Below are 14,792 nucleotides of genomic sequence, written 5' to 3'. Positions count from 1 at the left end.
CTCACAGTAGCCAACATATTGCACTAGCAAACTCTTCTCTAGCAAATTGTTCAAAGGTAGTTATGCTAACCGCCTTTAAAAAAACAACAGCTAAGCTGGTCAATAGAACCATATTTTGTGGTAGCCAGTTGCAAAATTTAATTACATTTTTTAATGTTTGACCTTTTGTCTGTATAGTCTTCCAATATTCAGTTTCACCCACGATTCCAACATTTTGAAAGGGAAATTAGTTTCTCATCCACATCATGCATGTTTGAACACTTCAGTCACATCCCTTCTTGTTCACCTCCTTTCTAGACAAAAAAGCTCAAATATCATAACATTTTTGTAGATAATTGGTCCAGCCTCTCCTCTTAGTTGTCCTCCTCTAATGCTTTTGATGCTCTACTTTTTTGAGGTAGGACAACCTGCATACAATATTCCAGCTATTCTAGCATCACCTGGATAAGGGCATTATATTGGCACCTCTATTTTCAATGTTTATTATTCCCAATATGTTGTAAGTTTTTCTTTTACAGTAAGTGCAGTTCACTGAACTGTTTACCATTAATTTTGCCTGAAGAATCCAAATAATGTATTTTAATTGAAAACATATTTTCTGCTGGAATTTTTTTTTTAAAAATATAACCCAAGTAGATTTTTCAGTAGGTAAAAGCAGAGCTGTGTTGCACTTTTTCCTATAAGAATTAGTTTTGTCAATTTGAAAAAATAGTCTTCATAGCCATATTTTCTGCAATTTGCAGAACAGAGCAGCACTCAGCAGACTTCAGTCCCAGCCACTGTTGTGGGCAATTAGGTGAACTGTCTCACTCCACAATAAAATGTGTTTATCTTACCTCAAATCTTGACCTGAGATCTTGTGAAATATTGACTATTTAAAACTGTGGTTTTGATAATTGGTAGACAATTACAGACTTTACATTAGTGACTCAATTTTCAATCATACTTGTTGCATTTTAATTAGTATTTTCAGGAACAAAACAAGTATATATGAAATATTTAAATCCATGAGATTTATCATTGTCCTTTACTGATAACTTATAAAACAGTCAGGTTTTAAGGCCTGATGTATTTATGCATCCAAAAAGCGAATATTGGTTTTAATAATTATTACAATAAAAAAAGAGATAGCCTCCAAATGCCATATGTTCACATGAACAGAAGTACGATTCAAAACATTATAAAACACTGCCCTAGCAAGCAAATATTTTAGACCATTTTTATAGTATACAGATATTTTCATTCATGTGTCTGAAATATACAGGGTACTCATCTTCTTTTTGTAATTATCTAGGATTTCTTTCAAGTTCGTCAGCGGATCTTGAGATATAAATTCATTGAATTCTCTGTCAATTTTTATATTCTGTTCAGTCAAGTATTTCTAGAAGAAAATGGCAATAGATTATATTTTAGTGCTTATAGTTTTGATTTTATACATGCAGAATTGGCATGATAAGATTCTATAAAACCAGTACAAAATTATGAAATGTTATAAAAACAGAAGTTTTATGTGAACTATACCTTGAAAACTTCCATAGGCTTGCATAACAGATTTGTAAAAATGGAAGAATAGGCAGAGAACATTACCAACCACCCTCCATCACTACCCCACAATACAGGCATCAAAAAGTTTTAGGAACTCCAAATAAAATATAAACAATGGAATGTATATACTCCATCCACTATAGAGAATGAACTTTATTCTATGTATCTACAGGTGACTCATAGTTGCTAAGGCTTAATGGAATTAATAGCCTAAACAGACCATTCTTCTTGCAGAATATACTCTGTCTTTACTGATAAAATATCAAAAGGAAAGGTAAGAGTTTATCCACATAGTAACAAGGGTATAGAAATATTTATGAAGTGATCCTGATAAGACTTAATAGATTAAAAAGCAGGTATATCTTTATTACTTTGACTATATCCAATTGATATCAAACTTTATCCAAGTGGCTTAGGCTTCAATCAAAGCCATGGCAGAAACATCAAAATACAAACGATGATATAATGCACAGAATGCAAACAAGTGGCCACATAGTTAACTAAAAAGGCAGGTTAGACAGACACTCTTTATTTGATGAACAGATACACTACTTGGAAAGCTATATTGGGAAAAGATATACTGTATTTTTCGGAGTATAAGACACACCTTTCCCCCCTCCCCAAAGAGGCTGAAAATCTGTTATACACTGAATACAGTATTTTTTGTCTCCTTCACCAAAATGGCCATGCATAGCTTTTAGGCAGCTTTCAGAGTGCTCCTGGGGGCTGGGGAGGGCAGAAATGAATAAAAAAAAATGGTGTTCTTTGCTCAATTTTGCCCCCCCCCCCGGAGCACTTTATAAGCTGCCTAAAAGCTATTCATGGCCTTAAAAGGGGGTGGGGGGGGTGGGAGGTTTGCAGAGTGCAAAAACATTTTTTAAAAATGTGCCTCTTCGAAACCTTGGTGCGTCTTATACTCTGGTGCATCTTATACTGCAAAAATATGGTAGGTATACAAGAAATTCAGCCAGGCATACTGTATTTTGGTAATCTTGCACTATATAACCCAAACGTCTGCATCTGAATTGTGCACTATTCCCTCTTTTAGAATATTTGGATATATTTTAGAAAATTGCAGAAACTTTTAAGAAAATCTTGAAATATGAACTAAAGATTAACCTAGAGAATCATTAAGAACTGTAGTTGAATTTACCATGAAGAGTCCTGGTTAATAGCCCCCAAACAATTACCCCTTCAGGTGAAGATACAGTCAACAATATCTTACTTCTGTCCCATAGAAAAAAATCTCCTTCAATATCAAGCTTGACACAAAAGATTGCTCCCCATTGCTCCTTTTTGGACCCAATGAAGATGATGAAAACATTAGCGAGCCACTTTTCCAAATACACATGGTCTATGTCACTAACATTTATAAGATATTTAATTATCTGGATCAACTTGCATTTCCTAATTCTTGGAAATTTGGGATGGCATGAATTTGTCTAAATTTTCTGTGTTATTATACAGCACGAGGAGGAAGATGTATAAAGAAGCCTAACATAAGTGAAAGGGATAGAGTGGAAATCAGTGTGGTAGCAGTGCTGAAGGAGAAGCAGCAGCAGCAGTAGCCAGGCAGAAGTGAAATAGTCAAAACTTTCTTAAATTTCACTCTCATTTTTGGAAGAAGAGGCCCAGCATTTTGTAAATTAGACCTTAAGAGGTACTCTGATTTTTTTTTTGCCCTGATACAATTTTCAGCCAGTTAAAGGGTACACTCTGAGAGTTTTAGTAGTATATAATAGCATGAGTTACCTCAACTGTCTCAAGATGAGTAAATATTAGTTCCAGAAGATACTGCATATTTTTATCCATTTTCCTTTTCTCTTTTGAAGTTGTTTGCATAACCACTTGGTATCTAAGGAGTAAATCCCAGAAGAGGGAAGAGAATATTGCATTATTTATATTGAAAAACTGTCCCTCTATCTATAAATTCAAGGTTTGTATAAACAGCATATAATAATTAACACGCGTAGCATTCCAAAATCTAAACATGTTTCATTAAAAATTTTCTCATTTAACTAAGATTAATATTTGCAATGCATTGCATTGCTTGTATGATTATTTTATTTTGTGAGTTTAAAAAAATTTTTTTTACATTTTAATTGTAAACTGCCCAAAGTCACAAATTGAGATGAGTGGTGCTATAAATTGAATAAATATATGTTCAACTCAGAAAACTCTCTCAGTCAAATCTTTGTTTAATTAAACTAACCGGCATCGGGTTTCATGCAGTTCCTTCGTGGCTTCACTGATACCTTCATTGACACCACTATAAAGCAAACTTTTATGTTTCTCCAACAACTCCAGCTCCTTCTTAGTCTTTTCTTCTTCTTCGTCAACTTCCTGAAATACATATATGGATTAATATTTCAGGACTGAATCATATGTTTATGACACAGATAGACCGTATCTCTTGCAAGATAACATTGTAAATTTAATATAGTGACACTCCTCCAGTTCTATATTTTGTTAGAAGTGCTATATGTAATTATCTTTTAGATCATTAATTTTTATTCTAGCTAAAATACTTTTGAAAATACTTTACCCAGCTAGTTTTTTTTAAGCCAGAAAGGATTAGAACTCCAGTTCTCCCAGTTCTAGATAAGCACGTTACCCACCACACCAGCCTGTTTCTTTACATTATGCGTACAATGTTTCTTAATAGAAAAAAACCTCTTAATAATGAATTCTATAGAGATAAACTTACAAGCATATATCATACTTAGTACAATACCTTTGCTTTTTGCTGACATAAATCTTCCAGTTTTTGCATTTCTTCACTTAACATTTTCACAATGCTTTCCTGTTCAGCTTCCATTGTATTTACCTTAAAGAATATTATTCAATAAAGGATGTTAGTACTGAAAGTCAAGGGTGCCTCAAGTTCACATCCTTTGCTTTCAAGTCTACTTTTTTTTGGCAATAGAGGAAAACTTCCTGCAGTACGCTCTTAATAATTAGAAAAATTCTGAATCCAGCTGAACTTTCACATTTGAAAATATTTTAGCTTACATACAGAACAGTTTGGAGATCTATAGTCGTATGTACTGAACATCTAAAAATTTAGATTTAATTGTCCACTGTTTTTTTTTCATTATCATTTTTCTTTCCTAGCAACCTTATACTTGTTTTGAGCTCTGAATTATGATTAGAAATAGAAAAGTATAGTTAGGATTAGGATTTATTTCATTTATACGCTGCCCTTTTCCCCGAAGGGGACTCAGGGCGGCTCACAACTCAGTCAAGGGAAAGGAGGTACAAACAGGGGATAAAAAGACAAACAAACAATACACAATTTAAAACACAGAACAACCATACCATTCGAGAAGGGGGGCAGAAGTTCTTTAGCCCCAGGCCTGGCGGAATAGCCAGGCCTGGGGCTAAAGAACTTCTGCCCCCCTTCAAATCTCCACGGGGAGTTCGTTCCAGAGGGTCGGAGCAGCCACAGAGAAGGCTCTTCTCCGGGTAGTCGCCAGTCGGCATTGGCCGGCGGATGGAATTCGGAGGAGGCCTAATCTGTGGGATCTGATCGGTCTATTGGAGGTAATTGGCAGCAGGCCAAGGATTAATATAGGTTGCATTACATTATACTATATAGCTGGTTTTACGCTACACCAGAGATAGTTAGAAACTAACCTGTTCTAAGGTGTCTTCCAAGCTAATTTTTCTCTTTGTTGCATTTGCAATCTCCTCTTCCGTCTTGTTTATGAGATTCAGAAGGGGAGCCTGCCATAATTATATAAACATAATAAAGAAAAAAGTTCAGTTTTCCAGTAAAGTAATCCAGTTATAGGGTTCAAGAAGGAAATACTTTAAATAAATAGCACATGCATGTAATATATAAAAGATCTTCCTAAAAACTGATAAGACAATATTCTTTCCCAAGTACTCTTACATTAGTTCATACTCCAGGGAGAGGTTTAGCAATAGCAATAGCAGTTAGATTTATATACTGCTTCATAGGGCTTTCAGCCCTCTCTAAGTGGTTTACAGAGTCAGCATATCGCCCCCACAGTCTGGGTCCTCATTGTACCCACCTCGGAAGGATGGAAGGCTGAGTCAACCCTGAGCTGGTGAGATTTGAACAGCCAAACTGCAGAACTGCAGTCAGCTGAAGTAGCCTGCAGTGCTGCATTTAACCACTGTGCCACCTCGGCTCTTTGTATTATAAAGCCACAGAAATTGCCATGCTGGATCAGATGGTCTACCTGTCAAACATTCTGTTTCCCATAGAAGCCAATTAGATGCCAATAAGAAGTTGATTAACAAAACAAAATAGCAGAAGCCTTTTCAACTAGAGATGTTCTAAGGGAGCATCCATAACCTAATGTGCAAAAAATTTTAAGCCTCCTTTAAACATATTCCAGTCTATACCTAGTACTTAAACCAATTTTTCTGCATAATAAATAAGATGTCAACAACACTCATTGTGATAAGAAAACTGAACTTCATCTAAGTATTATTAAAATATTATGTTCATTTATTGTAATAAAGTGATTAACTAAAAGAACTTTACATGAAGTGAACTTATACTTACACGAATCTGAGTTCTGTACTTAAACAGACAATTAGGGCCTGCATCAGGATTAAATTTAATTTCAAAATTAAGACCATCAGAATTCTCTGCACTTGTAGGAATTAGTTTTAATTTTCGAGCCAATTTATGGTATTCTGTCAAATCTGCTTCAATCTATAAAGAACAAACAAAATTAAGAAGCATACTGTAAGACAGCTAATGAAGTCTATGAAAACTGAATTGCTTCATAACCATAGCATTGTTTTGCATTTCTTTGTATTTTCAAAGTTTGTTTTTTCTATGCCTATATTTGAATGTTAGTACAAGCTTTTGTATCTTCCCAGCTTCTGAAAAACATTAAAATTATTCAAGAAAAACTATCAAAAAAAATTGTCCCTTTTGATTTGATGGCCAATTTAAAGTTGGTTGGAGACAGAAAATTGCAGTTCAAAAGAGTGCCTACTTTTCTGAGTGAAATAGATACTTTCAAAAATATGATTTAGATTTTTGGATTGGGCCATTAAGGTATAAATATTAGCAAAGACCTTTTTGGATCTTGTGAATTTTGTTTATAGCAAGAAATCTGGTTCATTTAGATTGAGATGCAATGAAATCTTGCTACAGAAAGAAACAATGGTGGAGAAATATAAAAAGAAATTAAAATCATGTCTGAAAATAATTTAGATAAAGGTATTGATTTAAAAATGATTTGAGATGCAAGTAAAGCTTTCATTAGGTTATTTTATAAATTATATTAGTGAACTCTAAATATAGTCACAAAAATACAAGACATTTTAGATGAGATAAAGAGAAAAGGTGACCTAAGAAATTTTCAGAGAAGATAAATATTTTTCAGCAAATTAAGTTTTTACAATGTGTTATAGATGCTAATTATTTTTTACTAGCAGAATAAAATATTATTTAATTCAGTTTATGAGAAATAAAGCAGCAGCAGTAGAAATGTTAGTCTCCCAGATGCAAATGTCAGATGTTCAAAACTTTAGCTTTAGCTATACATACTGCTTCTTTTCCTCTTGCATATTTTAATTCCTCATTCCACAGTTGCCGCTGTTCTACTTCCAATTCCTTGGTTAATTTATTTACTGCCTGTTTCAGCTCCTCTATTTCAGAATTCAGTTTCTCAATGTCTGCAGTGGAATACTTTTGTTTATCACAAACAACCACCAAATGTGAGTTTTCCTGTTTCAGTGCTTCAATTTCCATTGCTAAAATTCAAGAAAAATAAAACTCGTTAAGAAAACAGATAAGTTTAAAAAAAAACATTCAGTTAAGTTGAAGCTTAACTACTTGGATAAAATTTCAAAATATTAGGAACTTAATCTCATAAGAATTTACTAAAAGGTGTAAGAAACTTACTAATACTAAGAAAGATGTAATTAAATTCTTTACTTTTGTTTAGATATTTTCTTTGAGCTGAGAAATACTCAATATTTTATTTTAAAATTTTATAGTGAAACACTATACTGTTATTATACATTTATTGATGTTGAGCAGCTTCTCCTTACCAGCAGCTTCTTGCTCCTCTGTAATACTCTTTGTCTTTTGACTGAGGCTGCTTGAGAGAGATTCCAAACTGGCCATATAAGACTCATATTGTTTACAATCTGCCTGTAAAGATGATTTCAGCCTCCGTAGTTGCTCTAAACGGTCCTTTTTTATACAAAAAGATGGAAATTGTAGTTTGTTAATTAAAATCACTTACAAATATATCTTCTCAGAGCTATGTATACAGTTACTCACTGGTTCGCTTTCTTTTTCCTTTTCACGCTTTGCAATCTCTTCCTTCAACCTTTTTTCTTTTTCTTCTAAGACTGTTAAATGCTTTTCATGTACCTGAAACAGATTCTCTGAAAGAAAGATCAAAGTAACCCTCTAATCACCTGAATGCTCTATAACTTTAGTCATTAATCTGAATAATAATTGAGACAATTACTGGGAAACAAGTTGACATTTTGCTTTACTAAATATCTGATTTAAACCATTTTTAAAAACAATTGTTATAATTTCAGTGCATTTCCCTCACTAAGTAAAGTAGTCATAAAGTGCCACAACATGCAACTGCATCACTTAGTGCTGGCAAAAATGACAGACCCTGTTGCTGTTGTTAAGTGAGAACCTAACAAGACTATGACATGGAAAGAGGCATGAATCCCAGGCAAGCAGCTGATGGGCAAGAGAGTGGTATGGAGCAGGAGAGCACTACGGAGTACAAGATTCCCAGGCCATCTGGGGCTTCTCAGGAGAAAAAAATGGTGGAGTGGGAATAGCCTCCTGCTGGAATTAAACCAAAAAATACTTTTCTTAGGCACATGAGCTCTACCCATCAACCTACGGTAAGTGTCTTGAGAAATAGTAGTGTCTTGAGAAATAGTACAGAAACTTACTAAATCTCGTGTTCATAGATTAAGTGAGATGACGGGGGAGGGGGGGGACCTTAGCGTTTAAACAGAAATATCCTACATTAATAGCTTGGTGAACAATGTTTTAAGAAGTTTGAGAAACTACAGAAAGCAAATGGTGAAAGATTCATAGTAATGCCTACTTTTTAAAAACATTTTACAATGTAAATTACTCACTTAATTTGGAATCTATTTCAGCATCAAATTCTTCAAAATTGTCTTCACTCTTCATGAAATGGTCATAACATTTTATAGAGTAGTCCAAAAAAAGCTGAGGACATAATTGTAAAATCAGTTTAGTTTTAGGGATTTTTAAAAATATGCTAAACAGTATTGCATTACAGATTATGTGTGCTTTTTCTCTCTCTGTTAAGAAAATTTTTTACATTCCTACATCAAGTTAGTAAAAATGGTAACCTTTAATATAGACATTTGCTGATTTCATAAGCAACATATACTAAATGTTAATCAGGATCACCATTGATATAAACAAATTTTAATACATACAATTATTAAATGCGAAAACAAGTTGGAGTATGTATTGTTTCTAAATTCTTAGCATAAATGCATGTAAGCTGTCTTCAAAAACATGTAACAGGTAACAAGCTAAATGTCAGCTGTGTGAAACCACAAGCCTAGCAAACAAGATGCCAGCTCTAACCGCAAGCAGGGAACAAGAACAGTAGAGCTAATGCAAGACAAAAAGTTAAAAACTGTGAAAACATAGCCAAGACAAGGTTTTTTTTGGGGGGGGGGGGAAGATAGACTAAATGCTTCAATAGGATGCTGTGCTGACAAGGGGAGGGGGGCGATAAATCTGTGTAAGGTGATATAAGCTGACTTTCATGCTTTGTTCTGTGTTCAACTTTGTTGCACCCGTATTTGCAAATAAGTTAATCAACTTCTCTGCTGCTTTCAAGTTGTTGTCTTGGGTAGTTCCATATGTGAACATGCACTGTTTACAGCATCATTTTATTGCCAGCAAGTAATATTCATTCCACCATTTAGGGAGAAAGAACTAAAATACCTTGTTATGCAAAATTCCATCTTCAGTCTCTATCAAAATCTGTTCTTCATCAAATGACTGTGGTTTTTCTTTCATACAAGTAAACAACTGGGTAAGACACAAACAAGGACATAGTCACAATGAATAATGTTTCCTACTGTAATAGTATAGCATACTTGCTATTTCCTTTTTCTGAATTAATCAGAATACAATTTGTGCTTCCCTACCCACTTTTCTGAAGATTGTTGCCAACTAAAAAGGACGTTATTAAATTTATTAGAATTTATATGAACACATACATTTATTTTTAGTGAAATTTATTTTGCCCTGGGTTTCATCCACTTTTTGGTGACTTCCTGGCATGTAACGCAAATGTGGCCCTTTGTTTGAAAATTACTGACTGTAAATTTGTTAATACTATTTGTTTGAAATAAGTAATATGGCAACAAAAGTGCAACAATAGCTCTAATAGTACATTATATATTACAAAGTATCTGTCAAAGTCACAAGAACTTCATTAAACCAGTTTTTGTATTTTCAGTGTATCACTTCTATATTATAAGCAGATCAAAATTAAATGAAAGGTCAGAAAATACCTATAAATGTGGCTAAATAAATAATAGGTTATCTATAATACCTTGTAACAATCTATCAGCCAGACCAGAGCGGCTACAATCTGAGGCCATGTATGAGGAGCACCCACAGTATACATAGAGCTTTTCGACAAAGGAAATGGATAACTGTAAGAAAAAAAAATCTGTAAAAAAATTTACTTTTTCAAGAAAATACCAGATACAATTCAAGCTGCACTCAGACCCAAAAAGGAAGCGTCCTTAGATTTGTTTTCTATAAAATCATTAGTTAAAATGAATGTTAAGAATCCTGCCTTTGTTATTTTCCTATGAACAACTGATCACAACGGTTACATGTGACCGTTTTTACAACAGTGATGAAAAAGTAACTTTGTGAGCAGTGCCCACATTTACAATCTTTGCAATGTTTATGTCACATTCAGCTCTCCCCCCAATTTAGGAGTTCAGGCAAACAGCTGGCACTAGGGCATTTATTTCAATGTGTAGTCCCCATTGTGCCTGTTTACTTTCATGTAATCCAGGGTTATCAAACTCTCAGCCAGTGGCCGGATGTGTCATGTGTTGGCCACACCCACGCCTGTTTTAGCGAAGGGGAAAAAGTCCTGAGATGCCGTTAAGATGTGAGTTTGATACCCCTGATGTAATCCCTGTGTCTCCAATGAACGTAAATTTAAGCATCAATTTTCCCTTGCTAAATATTTCAGCACCAGGCTGAGCATTCCAAAGTTAAGAAAAAGGGCTATAATATTTGCCCTTTTACCCGATGTCCTTGTGAATCAAACTTTCCCTGCCATTTAGGCTCACCCAGCTTCTTTGGGGTTGTATCCTTTTGACGCTATAAAGCAAAAGAAAGCTGAAATCTTAAGCATAATTGTGGTCCTATGATTTTTTATTTAGCAACTACATAACAATCAAGTTGCCTGTCCAAATTGCTAAATGAGACTACCTGTAACACATATAGTTTAACTTCTTGTAAGAACATATTGTCTAAATATTACAAAATTAAAATGAAATATAATTATGGACCTTGATAAACTCTGGAAGATAATAATTTTCTAACATGTAATACAGAAATGTATCATCCACAAAATATTCTGAGTTATATTCTTTTTAATTGATGAAATTATTTAAATGGGGCAATTGTACTTACCCAAGCTCTTTGAAAATTCTTGGGATTTCTTCTTCAAATTTGGAACCCGCAAGGTCACATGAAGGACAAAACTGTTCATAAATAAAGCTAAAAATTTTCACAAATTCCTTAGCAGAAGGAGTTTGGAGTGATTTCACAGAGACTGTAGGACCATATCCATATGTTACAAGAAACTAGGAAAAAAAAAAGAAAGTATTACTTGTTTTGGGCTTTATGCCAGTTTACCGAGCAATCCAAATCTCTACATGGTCCAAATTATTGTTCAATTAGAGAATTTTGCAGATTAATCATGTATTTTATTCAACAGATTTACGTATATTTTTGTCATAATTAAAATACATTGTTGACGCTTCTAAGATGCATTTTTTGTGAACAGCCTAATAGTTCCTACCATTTGTAATTTTAAAATGTGAATGTAATTCATACCTTTTTAAAAACCTGGGTAGCCTATTATTTCTTGGCCCATTAGGCTATTTTTACCTTGCTTTTTCCAAATTTCATTGATCAATAGGTACAATTTATTCTGATAAAAGAGAGATTTAACTAGTTAAACAAGTGCTGCATACATCATAAAGTTGACGGATACATTGCTGAATAAATGCTTTGTCATGAAGTGGCCTAGGCTCCTTGATTTTCTCTGTACTTCCAAAAGCACCATATTGGCTGTTCCGTAAGCTTCCGGGGCCACTAGTCCTAGAATTGAAACCACAAATATGCATCCAGGTTAACTATGGCATTATTCAGTTTATCTCTACAAAGCTATTTAAATATAGAAAATACAATTTGTAATAACAAGTGAGACTTAAAAGACTAAAAAGAATGGCAATTAAGCTTGTCATGTGAAAATCTTTTACTCCTTATATTGCGAATATAAGCCAGAGTAATACAAACCTCATTGATCTGAGACCTATAGCGGACTTTACCTGATATGTTAAGGTCCCACTCAAAAATGGTCAGGGCACATTTTTGGAGGAGGGTCCTGCCAATTCTAGAAAGCTCCTGGAACTTAAAAAGGAATACTAGCACAAATCCTACCCCCCCCCCCCGTGCAAGTCTTTCCTGCACTTAAAATTATGCAAGTCCTTGAGGCTCTTCTACTGGAATAAAAATTTCATCCATACTGGAAGTGAACATTGTAGTGTTCAAGTTAATCCTAACAAGTGAAATACGAATTACCTTTTGCCAAAAAAACTGGTTTTCCTTTCTGATGTCCCTGGTGCGTGCTTTCCCGCACTCTGCTTTCCAAAAGTTGTCCTTCTCTCTTGCCTTGAAAATATTTAATTGCACAAATTATTAAAACCACCAAAAACTGAAATCATTTTATATGCCATCCAATAAAGTTATCTGCTCTTTAATTTTTGCTACATATTTGATTTTAATGTGGTCTATTGCTTAATATTTATGTACTGTACTCTAGTTTACTGCATGTGTAAATTAAAAAACAGATCATATTTTAATCCTAAACAAAATAGTGAATTTATCTAATTAACCATTTATTTCATACATAACAGTAACAGGTAAACACAAGTAACATTAATATTTTCAAGCAGGTATGCTTTAGAAATTTAAGCCAAGTAAATGAATGCCACCTCAACTAAAGGAATCTGAGTGTCTTACGGTTGGGGTGTATGAAGTCCCGTCTTATTATTATCCTGCACCCTCAGTGGCTGGATTGATTGCCGGCAACTGATTCGACTGGTACTTGAACTACGCCTCATTGTTGTAGGGAAAACTGTAACACAGGAGGACAACCACAACCTTTTGGTAAACTTGTAGGAGAAGGGAAAGTTTAAGTGTAATAAAAGTTAAGTTTAAGTTTAATAAACTTATATGCCGCCCAATCCCGAAGGACTCCGGGCGGCTTACATAAAAGACAATTTAAAAATACTAAAAAATTTAAAAAGTAAGAAAAAAACAAGCAGGTTAAAACCAACACACTCAACCGTAGTGGGACTGGAGATATGGTTCGGCCCAGGGCAGCAGAAAGGATTGGAATGGACTGGAATGCTGAATTGGATTCAGCAGAGAAAAGCCCTTGGCTACTAAGCAAACTCACCCCCAGTTCTGCTCCCACCAAAATATTTTTTTTTTAAACTGGGAAGTAAAACTGGAAAAAAATAGTAGAGTACATTTGCTGAATATTTTTTTTTCTCTTTCCATTCCTGGATGGAACAAAACCTGCAGGATCCAATTTGGGTCGGTCAATGAGACTAGAGGTTTCGACTTCTGAACTTTCGGACTCATGATGGAGCCCATCTCTTCTGGAAACTTCTAGATTGGATTCTGCAATGTTATCCCAGGACACATACAATTTCCCCTCTTTTGACAGAACAAAGCCTCCCAAAAAGGGGATTTCTGGATTCACTCTTCAGATGACAAGAAGAAGGTTCACATCCTGAACCTATTTATTTGGCGGTAAGCAGAGCAAATGCTTGCAAGTAAGAGTGAATTAGAATATGTAATATTTATTTATTGTAATTTGTCAAACAAACAAAAACAGGAATAATATAGAATAACAGAGCTGGAAGGGACCTTGAAGGTCTTCTAGGCCAAATCCCTACTTAGGCAGGAAACCCTACACCACTTCAGACAAATGGATATCCAACATCTGCTTAAAAGTGTCCAGTGTTGAAGCATTCCCAACTTCTGGAGGCAAGTTGTTCCACTGATTAATTGTTCTAACTGTTAGGTAATTTCTCCGTAGTTCTAAGTTGCTTCTCTCCTTGATTAGTTTCCACCCATTGCTTCTTGTTCTACCCTCAGGTGCCTTGGAGAATAGTTTGACTCCCTCTTCTTTTTGGCAACCCCTGAGATATTGGAACACTGCTATCATGTCTCCCCTAGTCCTTCTTTCTATTAAACTAGACATACCCAGATCCTGCAACCGTTCTCCATGTTTTAGTCTCCTGTCCCCTAATCATCTTCTGCACTCTTTAATATAATATACATTATAATATACAATGATAGGAACAATAGCCAAGTTAGTGCCCTTATGCACGCCCCTTCTACGGACCTCTTAAGTACGAAGTGAGATCCACGGAAGTCAATTTGTGACTAAAATTGTAAAAATTTGTAGCTGAGACAACTGAATTAGGTAGAGCATTCCAGACTTTGACAACTCTATTACAAAAATCGTATTTTTACAATCAAGTTTAGAACGATTTATATTGCGTTGAAAGCAGTTGTTCGCACGCATATTAATATAAAATTAATATAAAATTATTTTTTCCTTTAGGGGGAAAAATGAACCGGGATTTTTCTCTAAGGAAAACTGTGAAGGTGGCTTTCATTTTCCTCCGAGAAAAAGCAGAGGGGCGCTACTGGCCTGCAAAACTTAAAGTAGCTGCCAACTGCGCCTTGGTTCCGCAAGAAAAGCTTGTATATTACTAACCGTTAATGTCTTCTCTCAAGCCGCCCAACTGGCGGCCGATCTCAGTCAGGTACTAGTAACCTGTATTCATCGGCAACGGCATTGCTGCAATCGCTACTTACTGCTTTTTCTCGCTCTGGCCCCGCCCGCTTCTCGCCCGCTTTCAAATTTACCCGCCTATCGCAACATCCG

At 34.9% G+C, this 14,792-nt stretch overlaps 1 protein-coding gene across 1 annotated transcript; it reads right to left on the bottom strand.

Moving 5' to 3' along the window:
- Positions 1–945: 945 nt before the first annotated feature.
- Positions 946–14,749, bottom strand: NDC80 (NDC80 kinetochore complex component). Its single transcript, XM_014052718.2, has 17 exons — positions 14,622–14,749; positions 12,848–12,962; positions 12,407–12,496; positions 11,797–11,923; positions 11,231–11,403; positions 10,125–10,227; positions 9,509–9,595; positions 8,659–8,752; positions 7,823–7,929; positions 7,588–7,732; positions 7,082–7,287; positions 6,083–6,235; positions 5,182–5,271; positions 4,280–4,372; positions 3,758–3,888; positions 3,298–3,400; positions 946–1,381 (listed from the first exon to the last, which is right to left on the bottom strand). Exons 2-17 carry the CDS (start codon positions 12,946–12,948, stop codon positions 1,244–1,246), a joined length of 1,941 nt encoding a protein of 646 aa, XP_013908193.2. The 5' UTR covers positions 12,949–12,962; positions 14,622–14,749; the 3' UTR covers positions 946–1,243.
- Positions 14,750–14,792: the final 43 nt, after the last annotated feature.

This window comes from Thamnophis sirtalis, unplaced genomic scaffold (assembly GCF_051295495.1).
Source record: "Thamnophis sirtalis isolate CommonGarterSnake01/CBP01778 unplaced genomic scaffold, rThaSir2_p1.2 scaffold_2, whole genome shotgun sequence".
Classification (NCBI taxonomy): domain Eukaryota; kingdom Metazoa; phylum Chordata; class Lepidosauria; order Squamata; family Natricidae; genus Thamnophis; species Thamnophis sirtalis.
The sequence above is the reverse complement of the archived record's forward strand: the minus strand, read 5'-3'. Positions and strand labels throughout refer to the sequence as shown.